The following is a 13,090-nucleotide window of genomic DNA, read 5'->3' as shown; positions in this document are numbered from 1 at the left end:
CTGCAATTAATCACATTTAGTATTTGAACGTGTATCATTGTATAGTCATAATCATCTATATATTGACACACGAAAAAAAAGGATTTTGATTTTTGTTTATTTGAAAGTAACAAATTGACGATAATGTTAAAATGAAACCACGTATGTACACGACTGGTGCTTCTCACAGTTCTCCACACATCGCTATGACGACGGGGAGCTTGGGTTTGTTGTTCGGTCCAGTCGGTACGTTCTGTAAGGAGATCAATAACAAGTTATAAAAAAACGAAACAAAAAACACACTGCACCTTAAATGCCACCGTGGCCATCATTCTGGCCTGGGGAGGAAAGAGCTGAGCCAAATGGCAAAGCTCTGGATTCACTGGTTGATCCACATTCCGACCTTGACTATGACGAGTAGGATTAACAACAGAACAAAGTTGAGATGTCTTGAGAGGTTGATGCTTAAAATGGAGCCCTTTAGGTGTTCAGGTCGAATGGGTGGAGGCCCAGGGGCAGACCAAGAACACACTTTGGACTTAGGGTTGTAAAAAAAATAACGACACAGTCATATATTGCGATATTTTTTTCGAAATACTGCATCTAAAATTTATTTGGGGGACTGTCAATCATATTTACTTTCTTGTGATAGTTATTGTATGGTTTAATTTTAATAAAATGAGTTTAAAATAAAGTAATCGTATTTTATTGAACAAAAAATAAAATAAATAACATTAAATTATTGTGCGTTTGTTTATTTTTGTGTTGCAATTAAACTTCCAGCCGCTAGATGGCACCAGTCATTACGTCCTCCGCACATAAAGGAATAACAACATCCTTTAAGTGACCGGTAACGACAGTAAGTGACTGAGGACGAGAGGATACAGTCGACTCCAGCAGCTTTTAAAGCTGATGTTTGGACATATTTTGGTTTCAAAACAAATGAAAGCAGTTACGACTTCGTCAAGAGTCATGTGCTCTGTACTCGACAATACTACAAATTTATCCTACAGTATCACAATATATTGTATCGTTGCCCCTGTATTGTGATATGTATATCGTATCGCTACATTCTTGTAAATACACACACCTACTTGGGACACAACACTAACAAACCTGATAACTAATGGATATACAAATATTAGATATAATAGTTTATGAAGGATATATTATTTATTTTATTCCTCACCTCGATTTTTCTCATCGTCAGTAACCCGTCCACCACTTTTCCTGAAACATTACAATGCACAATTAAGACAATTAAGACTCTTCCAAGATGTGCCCACAAAATTATTTCCGCCGTCTTACACTCACCGAATACGACATGCTTCCCGTCCAAAAAGTCACAATTGGCACACGTGATAAAAAACTGGCAGCCGTTCGTTCCCGGCCCACTGTTGGCCTGAGAGATTGACACATCACATGCATCAATGATTATCCAATCAGACGACTTCTTTTCTTTATTCCAGTAAACAAAACATACCATGGACAGCAGACCAGGTCCTGTGTGCTTCAGCAAAAAGTTTTCATCAGCAAACGGTCCTCGGTAGATGCTGCAGACACCCGTGCCGTCACCCTGGGTAGAACAAAATTCGCTCTTAGGATGTGGCTCACAATGAAAAAACAAAACAAGATGCATCATTAAAGAAAAAGAAAAACAGTACTCACATTAACAAAGTCTCCTCCTTGAATCATGAAGTCTTTGATCAACCTGAAATGATTGACTAGTGTTTTTGGATTGTATTCTTAAAGTTGCTATGTAAAATATGTTGTTATTTTAACTCTATATCACAAAACATGTTCCTACAAGTGTCCTGTTAAATTTCTACATTATTTATATTCCCACCAGGGGGCGCCTCATCAACGACAAAAATGGATAAAACCGAGATTTACCTGTGGAAATGCGCTCCTTTGTAACCAATGGGCACTCCGTCTTTCCTGGAGGGCAAAAAAGAAACAGATCAGGTGAGTCTAGTTCGACAGAAGAGACATTCATTAGATTTCACACATGGCTAAATATTTATAGGGAGGACACATGATGAAACCGGTTCAGGGACAAACACACTGATAGAATGATTTCAGGCACTAAATAGTGACGTGGAAATTTGTGTTGGGTTCACAGACTCACCTAAACTCTCCAGTGCAGAACTGCCTGCAAGACGTAAACAGAGTTTAAGTGACAGAAAATATATAGTGAATATATTAGAAAAAAAATAAAAAAGCTCCTTACCTAAAATTCTCAGCGGTTTTCGGTACCAAATCAGCGAACAACTCAATCTTAAGACGCCCGGAATCCTAAGAAAATGCACAAAACCTGATTTAATTTTCAATCAATCTTGTTATGCGTTTGTGTACTTGAGAGTTCAATCTTTATTTTCACCAACAATGAGAAGCAGAGTAGACATCACACCATAAAGTCATCTTCAATTCTTGAATCCACAGTTATTAAGCAAGTTTTATTACACAGTAAAAGCCCATCAAACAAGCTGACGCACTTAAAGATCCAAGAAGTGAACTACGACGAGTGAACAAAAGGGTTCAGAAATAAAATACCAGTACGAGGTGAGCCTGTGTCAATCACAGATACTCAGCTGGTGAGTACAAGTACAACTTGTTTTCTTGGACTGTCGTGTAAATCATTATAACCATAAATATAACATTCTTCTAATTCTGAAATCTTAAGATATCGTTTAGTTTGGATAGTCCAGTTTTTATTTAACATCATTATATTGTGCTTTGTGTGAAAATGAATGTACAGTGCCTTGAAAAACTGAAAAGTGGGGCGTGCAATATTATTCGGCCCCCTTGCGCTAATACTTTGTAGCGCCACCTTTTGCTGCAATTACAGCTGCAAGTCGCTTGGGGTATGTCTCTATCAGTTTTGCACATCGAGAGACTGGAATTCTTGCCCATTCTTCCTTGCAAAACAGCTCGAGCTCAGTGAGGTTGGATGGAGAGCGTTTGTGAACAGCAGTCTTCAGCTCTTTCCACAGATTCTCGATTGGATTCAGGTCTGGACTTTGACTTGGCCATTCTAACACCTGGATACGTCTATTTGTGAACCATTCCATTGTAGATTTGGCTTTATGTTTTGGATCATTGTCCTGTTGGAAGATAAATCTCCGTCCCAGTCTCAGGTCTTTTGCAGACTCCAACAGGTTTTCTTCCAGAATGGTCCTGTATTTGGCTCCATCCATCTTCCCATCAATTTTAGCCATCTTCCCTGTCACACCTCGGACCTGCCTGGTGTGTTCCTTTGTCTTCATGGTTCTCTCTGCGCTTTAAACAGAACCCTGAGACTATCAAAGAGCAGGTGCATTTATACGGAGACTTGATAACACACAGGTGCATTCTATTTATCATCATCAGTCATTTAGGACAACATTGGATCATTCAAAGATCCTCACTGAACTTCTGGAGTGAGTTTGCTGCACTGAAAGTAAAGGGGCCAAATAATATTGCACGCCCCACTTTTCAGTTTTTTATTTGTTAAAAAAGTTTAAATTATCCAATAAATTTCGTTCCACTTCACGATTGTGTCCCACTTGTTGTTGATTCATGACAAAAAATTAAAATGTTATATCTTTATGTTTGAAGCCTGAAATGTGGCGAAATGTTGAAAGGTTCAAGGGGGCCGAATACTTTCGCAAGGCACTGTACTTCAATATAAAAATTATGTTTATACTTATTACATAAAAACCTATGAATTCATGTTAATTTGGACTGTACCTGGCATAGATCTCATTGCACAACTGAAACCCATTTTGAGACATTAACACGTAAATAATAAGGTAAGGTAGAACATAGTTAATAGAAACGACTTTTCGAAGTTTATTTTTGTTTCTTTTAAAGACTCACTTCTGAATTTTGTTGAGGTCAAAAGTAAAACTGGAAAAAAAAGAATTAAACTAGTGCATTTAGAGCCTTAGAAACCCGAAATATTTAACCCAGTCAAAAACATTCATTTTTTTCATACGATTTAATAACTGATGTTGTTAATAATGATGCATAATTCAATGGATAAAAGCACACACTATATTGGCTGGACTACGTGTATTTTTCGCTGCTTCCTTATTGCTTTTGAGTTCATTTATCAATGTATAAAACCAAAGCTCAAGACTGTCTATAGATTTGGATCACACTTTTTTTAAATCGAATGTATCTTCATTCATGGTCTTCATTTGAGTAATATAAGTTATTACGTTTTATATGAGTGATTACTCAATAACTAATGGACAAAATTGAAATATTACTTTTCTCATCTTCGCCTAAAGAACGTTGACAACACGTCGACCTGGAAGAATGGAGGATGAGAAAAACAGGCAAAACTCACCTGTCCTCCGATCATGATGTCAAAGAAAACCACTGGATTTGTCATGTTTGTTTGTAAAGCACACATTATGCGTGATTTTAAAAGAAGTTCAGGTGAAATTCAAACGTGCACTGGTCGTGCTACAGCGCCGCTCAAAAAATACGGCAAGTTAAATGGGACAATTTCTTCTTCTTCTCCGCTCTTTTCGGGAAAACCTAACGAAGCTTTAACCATAGCGCCACCAATGGCGAAAGAGAAATATTTCATTTTGTTGCCTTTTAATAAATAATCTTTTGATTGATAACCTTTTTTATAGTCATAAGAAGACAACATTCATAAAATGTGATGAGAAAGGAAGAAAGCAAAAACATCCCGGAATATATTGTTGCTTAATAGACAAACTTTGGTGAATAAATAGTGCATTTATTCAACGCAGTCTCAGACATTCCCATGAATTATATAAAGTCATACAGAAGAATAAATGTTCTGCTGTTTGCGCTTTCTCTAATAAACACACACCAAATAACTTCATGCATTTAGTTTGATCTGAATGTAGAATAGAAAACAATGCCAGACAGACGTCATGTTAATAAGTTTGTTTTTATTTTCACATCTTAAATTTACAAATGCAAACGTGGCTGCTAAACAAAATAACCAACGGCCCAGTCGCTACAAAGATTTGTCAAAGCTGTATGAAATCACTTCGATTAAATACATTTATAAAAGAAACAAAATCAGAACCGGTGTTGACAACAGGTCAGCTCGGAGGGGAGGGAAGCAGCGGGAGGGATTTCTATGTGAAGTAATGTGGTTTCTTGACATTCACGCCATATTCTGACAGAGCAGGGGACAAGTCCTCCATGGTCAGGGTGTACTTCTTATCCTGCGCAGAGATAAAGAGTTAAAACAAACTATATAACAGGGAAACTTTTAATAGAAACAGAGTTTAGACAATAGATTTAATATTCAGCTTCATAGAACAAGTTCCAGGTATTATATGCAACCACATAGATTTCTGATATAGTTACTATATGTCAATGATACAATTTAAAATCATCATAAAGAAACAGAGGCTAAAGATACTGACCTTTGTCTTGCTTCTTGAACTTCCTGAAGCGGTTCCCTTCATTTTACAATACTGCAGAGCATCATTTGCGATGTCGGAGATGAACTTTTGGGAGGCGAGGGAGATCAGACGGATTCTGCAGGAGGGGACACAAATAAGTGAGACTTCTATTTTAACCACTCAATGCTCAACTGACGGCAACATCTTAAATGTATCATGCATTTACCAAAACAACAACACACTTACACTCTAGGATCAGAAGCTTCAAAGCCAGCGCGGTTGAGATAAAAACCTGTAACAGCATCAGGAATCTGTGGGATGAATAAAATTGCAGTTAACAGTCACATTTCAAACATTTACAAAAACAACTGTGATCCTTTAAGGGCAACTGATGTGTTCATTGTTTCTTACATCGATCTTGGACCTCTATTGTACTCATCAGTATGTGTATCTGTTTGCACAAAACTCTTTTAATAATGGACTGCGCTCTCTTAACCTATTGTTCGCCAAGATTTCAGATGGGGGAGAACTTATTGGAATAATAACTTCAAAACATCATCATGAGGAGGGATTTACTGCATCTTGAAGAGGAAGACTTCAAAATTTAAAACATGTGAGGGAGTATGCAGATTTCAAATGTGACATATTTGAAACAAGAAGGATCTGTCTCGCCTGCAGTTGATACAGAACTCTGCAGAAGGAATTCTGACCTGCTCTAGTAGGTGAACTCGCATTTCTCCGATCCTTAAAACTCTTCACTGGCTGCCAGTTTCTTTCAGGATCAACTTAAACATTCTAGTTCTTACTTTAAGATCTATTCATGGTCAGGCTCCTCCTCCCATCAGTGATCTGATCTAGCCTTACACCCCAGCTCGGGCTCTGAGATCTGTGGATCAGAATCTACTGATGGTTCCTCGCACTCGGTTGGAACGATCTTCCTCCCTCTTTCAGTTGAGGGAGTCTACCGACTTAATAAACATCTTAAGACATTTTTATTTGTGCAGGCTTTTCCCTGATTTTCTGTAAGTCCTGTTTTATTCTCTGTGTTATCTTGACTTTTTTAAGTATATATTTTATTGAGTATTATTTTGATTGTTTAAGCACTTTGTGACCTCTGGTGTGGAAAAGCGCTCTATAAATAATAAATATAAATGTACTCACTTACTTACATCAGTTGCCCGTAAACACGACTCTTACTGACCGTAGGGGTGTATTCCTCCAGCTGCATGACAAAGTCACCCAGGGGTGTTGCAGGAATGGCAGGTTTTATATCTCCATTTGTGATGCCACCAGGAGTGTAAACACCGTTGGAGACCGACATGTCCGAAGACGGCGTCGCCATGGCTGCAGACACTGGAGCTGCGACAACAACAAACGTATTAATACAACGGGATAGAAATGGAATAGAAAGATTCATGTTATGCAATTCAATGTTAAGGTTAAGCCGAGGAGGGATTGTTACCATTAGCCGCGACGGAGGGGATGCTGCTGACGCTGCTGGCAGTACTATCATTGGAGATGCAGTTACTGGAAGCAGTAGTCGAAGGTACTCCGGTCGAGAGCGTCTGGTTTTGGTTCTCCATGTTCATCTCGACTCGAGTTGTTCTCTTCGCAAAGGGGTAAAACAAAAAAGGCAACGCGACGATGCTAACCGTGGCTAACGGGAGCTCAACTTAAAAAAGGCGGAATCACGACAAAACAACCCGTGTTTTGTTGTTGTTTTTTCGCCCTAACGTCGACGATCACGTTGTAATAATGTTCTGTTATAAGTAGAAAAGGCGAGAGTTTGGACTCGGAAAGTTCCAAAGTCATACGCCAGCTGAGTTTGTTTTTAGCTACCAGCGGGTAGAGAGACGACGGTACCAGCTCAGTCACGTGACTCGTCTCCCAGTGGTGCCGGAAGTAGTCTTCGTGTCTCGAATGACGTCACATCCGCATTGCTATTTTACAGCAGCTTGTTCTTGCACTTTGTCTTGTGTGTTTGTGTTTTTTTTGTTCCGACCCGCTGTTTACTGAAGGTAAGTTAAGTTGCCACTTTTTAACAGTTAAACGTAATTAATTGAAGGCTACTAGTAGTTTGACTAGTTCACGTGGTCATATATTTGTTACAATTGGTTTTGTTTCATTTTATTGTGTTCTGAAGGACATTTTGAATTGACTAATACAACTAAATGTCACTTGGACGAATCACATCGTTCAACGTCATATAAACACGTATTTAAAAATGTTTGGTCTGTATTTACTGACATTTAATATTTGATTATGAATCGATATTTCTCGAAGTTTGAGAGACAACTGTAACAAGGCCACCTCCAAATGTATATAACTTGTTTAACTGGGATATTTGAAAGTATTTTCAGTAATTTTTTTTTGTTTAATGTCCTCAACAGTTGACAAGATGAGTTCCCCAGTAAGTGTCATTGTGGTGGGAGCCGGCAGTCGTGGAGAGATTTACTCCAAATATGCAACGATTCACCCGGATCGCATGAAGGTTTGGGATTTTTTCTTTGAGTCGCAGACAAATGAAATATTTTCTTATGCATCTTGTATAATCTTTTTCTTAGGGATATGTATCGGCAGGAATCTGACACAGTGGCAACGATGAAATATATTCCAATACTTTAGAAATGCACATTTGTAGTATTGTCGAGTACTTGACTCTGGTGTTGCAGAATTTACAGACCACATGACTCTTGACAGAGTCGTTACTGCTTTCATTTGTTTTATTAAAACCAAAATATGTCCAAACATGAGCTTTAAAAGCTACTAGAGGTGACTGTATCCTCTGGTCCTCAGTCTTTATGGCAAGATTGAATTGTTCCTTCAGATGACGTAATGACAGCAGCCTGTGATAATTATTAATAAGAAATATTTGATTTACTACACACTCAATGTATCTTATATATATGGTATATATCAGTGTCTTGACATTTTCATACACTCCTAATATTAATATTGTGGTTTTTAAACAGATTTTGTTTTGTTTTTCATCTCCAGGTGGTCGCAGTTGCTGACCCTCGCAAGTTTGCTCGCACTAAACTTCAACAGCAGCACAACATAAAAGAGGAAAACATGTTTGAGGGTGAGAATCCCTTAGTTGTAAAATAATGATCCTGTTTTTAACGTCGTTATTCCTTTTCCTGCTAGACTGGAACGATGTGTTGGAAAAAGACAATTTCGCCGATTGCGTTTTAATCTGCACGCCCGATCGGCTTCATAAGGTTTTTATTGTCACAGCCTCATGTTGTGTTACTTTCTGGGTTTTGCTGCTCTAATTATTTCCCCGTTTTATAGGATCCAGCTGTTGCGTTCGCACAGAGAGGCTACCACATCCTCTTGGAAAAGCCAATGGCGGTGAGTAGTCGGGGCTTCATGCTGAAAGGAACAATAGCATTTTTTATTAAAAAACAAGTAAATAGACAAAGAAGTTCTTGTTCATTGTGTATTTCTTCTGATTTGAATAATTTTTACATTTTTAAATTTCCATTTTGATTTTAGACGAACGCTGAGGACTGCAGGGCGATCGTAGCCGCTTGCATCAAAAGCGGCGTCATTCTCTCAGTGGGTCATGTTCTACGATACGATCCCATCATCCATAAGATAAAGGTACAACTTTATATTTGTAGATTGAAAGTCGTTCAATGTCAGCAGGTGTTTTAAAAAAAAAAAACACTTTGATTAATGACATTCGATTCTGGGACTTTGTGACATTGATGGAATTGATTTGTGTTGATAAGAGTTCTGAGTGAGAGATAAGGCTTTGTTTGTGAACGACTTGTTGTTGTCAAGTTGAACCTGGATTTAGGTCAAATTCTAAAACCTCAAACTTGCTGTGGATCTTTGTTGATATTGATATGAACATTTAAAAAATCCTTCTAGACGTTGATCGACTCTGGAGTTGTTGGAGACGTGATCCACATACAGCACTTTGAGCCGGTAAGACGAAAAACAAAAGACTTAAGTTTATTATATGTGTGTTCATGATGTTGCTCATCTTATCCAGGTCGGTTTTTACCACTTTGCTCACTCGTTTGTTCGAGGAAACTGGAGGAACGAAGCCGAGAGCTCTTTCTCTCTGTTGGCCAAATCCTGTCATGACATTGACCTGATGCACCACTGGGCCGGCCAGCGCAAGTAAACTCACCATTTCCTTCTCTGAAATGTATTTATTGACTATTTACTTTCTCGGCAGGTGTTTGAAAGTGACGTCCTTTGGCTCCCTCAGCCATTTTCGAAAGGATAAGAAGGTATTTTGTCATGTTTAAATTTGAATTTTGACACAAACTTTGTCAAAAGCTTTTTTAAGTGAACATTTTGAGACCAAAAGAATCAGAAACGTTGATTCTGCAATGACAGTCGAATTACAGTTTCAGATTATAGATCTTTTATTTGATTAATTCTAGATATTTATTGAAAAACTGCTGTTAAAAATCTGTAATTTTCAGCCACCAGCTGCTGCAGATCGCTGCCTTGACTGTTCAGTCGAACCGACGTGTCCGTACTCGGCCTCTAAAATCTACCTGGAGAGAGTGAAAGAGGTAAAAAACACTGTTATCTGCGTAAACCACGATTTCTTACTTACTACTTAGCAACAAAGGTTTCCACTCTTGTCACTTCTTCCCCTGTCATTCGGATTTAATTCCTTCCTCTACTGTGGGCTGCCAGGTGTTCTTAGGTCGTCCTCTTTTTCCAGAGAAGGACTTTTATTGCGACGCTAAGCATGAACCACAGAGGGGTTTTTTTATTTTAAATCCGCAACATTCAATTACAGGGTCACACAGGTTGGCCCGTCTCCGTCATCTGCCAAAACTCGCATCCAGACATCGAGTCTGTAACGGCGGCCCTGAGGACTGGACCGTACGGCCGCTGCGTTTACGAGTGTGACAACGATGTTTGCAGTAACCAGGTAATGTCACAAATGTGTCAGTTATCATCCGTGTTTTACTTTTTTTTTTACATGTAAACCTATTGGTAAATTACCAGCTGAACTACCGCACCAATTGTACTTCGCCATTTGACCACCGGGTGTCGCTGTTTCTCGTATTTACTTGACATAATGGAGTCGTGAAAATATATCCGTTTCTTCTCAGTTTATACATAATATCACGGGCATATCTAGGCTTACCACAATGCTTGCTAGAATAATAGTATGTTTAACTTTATATTACTATCTTTTAAGATGGTTCCGTTTATGATTAATCTTTCTGTCTCACCTGGTGCAGATAGTAAATATGGAGTTTGAAGGTGGACTCACCGCAGCCTTCTCCATGGTCGCCTTCACTGAGAAAATATGCTGTCGTCAAACTACGATCTATGGAAGCCAGGTAGGACCGATAAGAACCAACATTTCTCTTGAGAAGTACCGTCAGCAGGCTCCAGTATTTTTAGTGTCGGAATCTAAAAATACTTTCGGCACATTCTTCTAATAAATAATCATATTAAACCCCCTTTATTATTATATATCACATAAACAATAATTACGAGCTCAGAGCAAGATGCTTCATCCTCAGGGTGAGCTGACATGTGACGGGCAACACATACGCGTCTTTGACTTTTTGACTGGGAAAACGACAAAACACACCGAAGGAAATGACACTTCTCAACACTTCGGCTTGTCTGGACACGGAGGAGCCGACTATCATCTCATCGACGCCTTCGTTGCTGCAGTGGCGGTGAGTCCTTGATATTTTTTTTTTGGTCAAACTAATGCTCAGAAATAAGTGTATTAATCTGTGCTTAAGTTGTTTCTCGATACACGTAAATAGAGCTTGTGTATCGCATCTTTAAACTTATAGTTTTGTTGGGTTTTTTTTGGCAGAGAAAAGATCCGTCTCTGATCCGCTCAGGACCCGAGGAGACTCTCATGAGCCACTTGCTGGTGTTCGAAGCCGAGCGTTCCCGCCTGGAGAGCCGCGTCGTGTCTTGTGGGGACATCAGTTAGGATCGAATGACCAACTACAAATTTGAAAAACCAAATTCGTGATTGAATGTTGAGGTGTGAGTAATCGTGTTCGAGGGTTAGAATATATCTATTGTGATGATGATCAGGTTATCACAGGTGTGATCATGTACTGTATGACTGTGAATGAATGGCTGCAATCAGATTATAATCTTGAAAAGATAGTTTGATATAGCGGCGTATGAGTTTGTTGAAACATGATTGTCAAGTGGAAATGTGTCCCATATAACTTGTATTTTATTTAATTCCTTTAGATTTCTGAATCAAAAGTAAAAAGCGTAGATCACCAAGTTGTTTTGTGTAAAACTATTTAAATTGTTGAATAAAGTATGACCTTTTTGATTAAAAACAATATGAGTTTATTTATTCATATTCGTACTTAAACATGATTTTGCCAACTTGTAAACAAATTATGAGGTTTTTGTACCGCAACACGCCTGTACTTCACCTTTTGACCACCAAGTGGCGCTGTCTGTCGTATTTTACTTTAGTGACGCGCGTCGTGAAAATATTTAAAATTCCTTCTTTTGGTTCTTCTTAAATATACATAATCTCAAGTGTATATGTAGAACTAGAATATGTCTTGAGCGGACACTTAAAAAGTAAACGTATAAAGCTACAAAATTCATTTTTTTCTTATTCTTTTGTGTTATTAAAAGAGGTAAAAGTGTCTTAAGGAGATTTAAACTTGAATAAAGCGTAAGGATCCACCACAATCGGACACATTTTCACTTTTCCAACCACGGCCAAACCCTCATGGTTGTCCTCAACTTCCCTGTGAACGTTTACAACACAACATAATTCCTGAACCTTGCAACACGTCCAAGATGACTAATGGTGGACGGAGTCCCAGTGTGCTCTGCAGATGGATCCCATCCCAATGTCAGATGCGGGGCTGAAACGGTCATAAAGCACTGTAGCAAGAAGGGCGTGTAGAGCAAACGAAAGCGATGACGGGACGAGTGAATCACGGGGAAACTTTGACCCGCTGCCAGAATGGAGTCACAGCAGGGGCAGGGATGGCCACTCCTTTGGGCAACGCTTGGTTCACAGCTGCACTATTACTTCTTTAAAGAGTATTTTCATTGCAAAGCGGAGTTAAAACATATACAAATAAATCTCTGGTGGGTGAGGGTTGGTCTAGCTTGAACAGGAAGTCCCGATGAACAACCTGTCCGGATGAAATCTGAGTGGAATGACAGCAGGGATGGGCTCAGGACACCACCCTGTGCCCTTTGATTCATGGGCTCATATGAAGATCCAGGTGGCAAGAGATATTTTGAAATCAACAAGTATACAGGATGTAGATAAACCATATCAAGATACAACAGCTTTTAATTCAACTAAGATGCCAGATCATAAAGTTTTATGATCTGGCATCTTAGTTTTATGATTGTGTCGAACCAAATCTCATATAAAATGAGTCTTGGCGAGTTCTTTTTGTTTCACTTACTCCTGAGAACCACACTCTTATTGAATAAATGTGGATTTACCAACCATAGAAATCAAAATAACATCCATTTTTTTGTACAATTTAAAATAGTAGAAGTCTGAGGAGGACCTGAAAAAGTAGTTTGAGATGATGGATCTACACAACTCAACACATTTATGTTCCAAATACAATTAAGGTCAGATTATGCGATTAATTAATGGCAATTCATTCATCACAGTTATATTAAGTGATATTGTTTTAATTACATTTTTAATCCCAAACTTTACCGTTTCTGTGTGTATGTTGTACTTTATATTTATATCATTTTTTTGTGTGTGTTTT

The 13,090-nt window shown here is 38.5% G+C and overlaps 3 protein-coding genes across 3 annotated transcripts; 1 reads left to right on the top strand and 2 right to left on the bottom strand.

The window, feature by feature from the left end:
• Window positions 1-80: 80 nt before the first annotated feature.
• On the bottom strand, window positions 81-4,452 carry ppih (peptidylprolyl isomerase H (cyclophilin H)). Its single transcript, XM_087780959.1, has 9 exons — window positions 4,313-4,452; window positions 2,210-2,274; window positions 2,108-2,131; window positions 1,873-1,917; window positions 1,648-1,690; window positions 1,463-1,555; window positions 1,294-1,381; window positions 1,169-1,209; window positions 81-232 (listed from the first exon to the last, which is right to left on the bottom strand). The coding sequence occupies exons 1-9, from the start codon at window positions 4,376-4,378 to the stop codon at window positions 164-166; spliced, it is 534 nt and encodes a 177-aa protein (XP_087637085.1). The 5' UTR covers window positions 4,379-4,452; the 3' UTR covers window positions 81-163.
• Window positions 4,453-4,872: 420 nt separating this feature from the next.
• taf10 (TAF10 RNA polymerase II, TATA box binding protein (TBP)-associated factor) lies at window positions 4,873-7,229 on the bottom strand. The gene is made up of 5 exons (XM_087781915.1): window positions 6,820-7,229; window positions 6,559-6,716; window positions 5,604-5,668; window positions 5,379-5,493; window positions 4,873-5,174 (listed from the first exon to the last, which is right to left on the bottom strand). Exons 1-5 carry the CDS (start codon window positions 6,944-6,946, stop codon window positions 5,085-5,087), a joined length of 555 nt encoding a protein of 184 aa, XP_087638041.1. The 5' UTR covers window positions 6,947-7,229; the 3' UTR covers window positions 4,873-5,084.
• A 65-nt stretch (window positions 7,230-7,294) lies between these two features.
• Window positions 7,295-11,611, top strand: LOC148059430 (uncharacterized). The gene is made up of 14 exons (XM_087781914.1): window positions 7,295-7,375; window positions 7,748-7,848; window positions 8,355-8,439; window positions 8,505-8,578; window positions 8,652-8,711; window positions 8,856-8,963; window positions 9,237-9,293; window positions 9,361-9,491; window positions 9,550-9,604; window positions 9,803-9,895; window positions 10,129-10,263; window positions 10,580-10,681; window positions 10,868-11,029; window positions 11,176-11,611. Exons 2-14 carry the CDS (start codon window positions 7,756-7,758, stop codon window positions 11,296-11,298), a joined length of 1,278 nt encoding a protein of 425 aa, XP_087638040.1. The 5' UTR covers window positions 7,295-7,375; window positions 7,748-7,755; the 3' UTR covers window positions 11,299-11,611.
• Window positions 11,612-13,090: the final 1,479 nt, after the last annotated feature.

This window comes from Callionymus lyra, chromosome 19, assembly GCF_982586985.1.
Source record: "Callionymus lyra chromosome 19, fCalLyr1.hap1.1, whole genome shotgun sequence".
Taxonomy (NCBI): Eukaryota; Metazoa; Chordata; class Actinopteri; order Syngnathiformes; family Callionymidae; genus Callionymus; species Callionymus lyra.
The sequence above is the reverse complement of the archived record's forward strand: the minus strand, read 5'-3'. Positions and strand labels throughout refer to the sequence as shown.

Bases quoted from the DNA above. Each gene is read 5' to 3' on its own strand.
- ppih (XM_087780959.1), bottom strand. From the start codon at position 4,378: ATGTGTGCTTTACAAACAAACATGACAAATCCAGTGGTTTTCTTTGAC. The intron at 1,691-1,872 runs GTAAATCTCGGT...CAATCATTTCAG, and splicing joins AAAGGAGCGCATTTCCACAG to GTTGATCAAAGACTTCATGA. The intron at 233-1,168 runs GTGAGGAATAAA...ATCTCCTTACAG, and splicing joins TGACGATGAGAAAAATCGAG to AACGTACCGACTGGACCGAA.
- LOC148059430 (XM_087781914.1), top strand. From the start codon at position 7,756: ATGAGTTCCCCAGTAAGTGTCATTGTGGTGGGAGCCGGCAGTCGTGGA. The intron at 9,896-10,128 runs GTAAAAAACACT...ATTCAATTACAG, and splicing joins ACCTGGAGAGAGTGAAAGAG to GGTCACACAGGTTGGCCCGT. The intron at 10,264-10,579 runs GTAATGTCACAA...CACCTGGTGCAG, and splicing joins ACGATGTTTGCAGTAACCAG to ATAGTAAATATGGAGTTTGA.
- taf10 (XM_087781915.1), bottom strand. From the start codon at position 6,946: ATGAACATGGAGAACCAAAACCAGACGCTCTCGACCGGAGTACCTTCG. The intron at 6,717-6,819 runs GTAACAATCCCT...TTGTTGTCGCAG, and splicing joins CCCCTCCGTCGCGGCTAATG to CTCCAGTGTCTGCAGCCATG. The intron at 5,175-5,378 runs GTCAGTATCTTT...ATCTCTGCGCAG, and splicing joins GTTCAAGAAGCAAGACAAAG to GATAAGAAGTACACCCTGAC.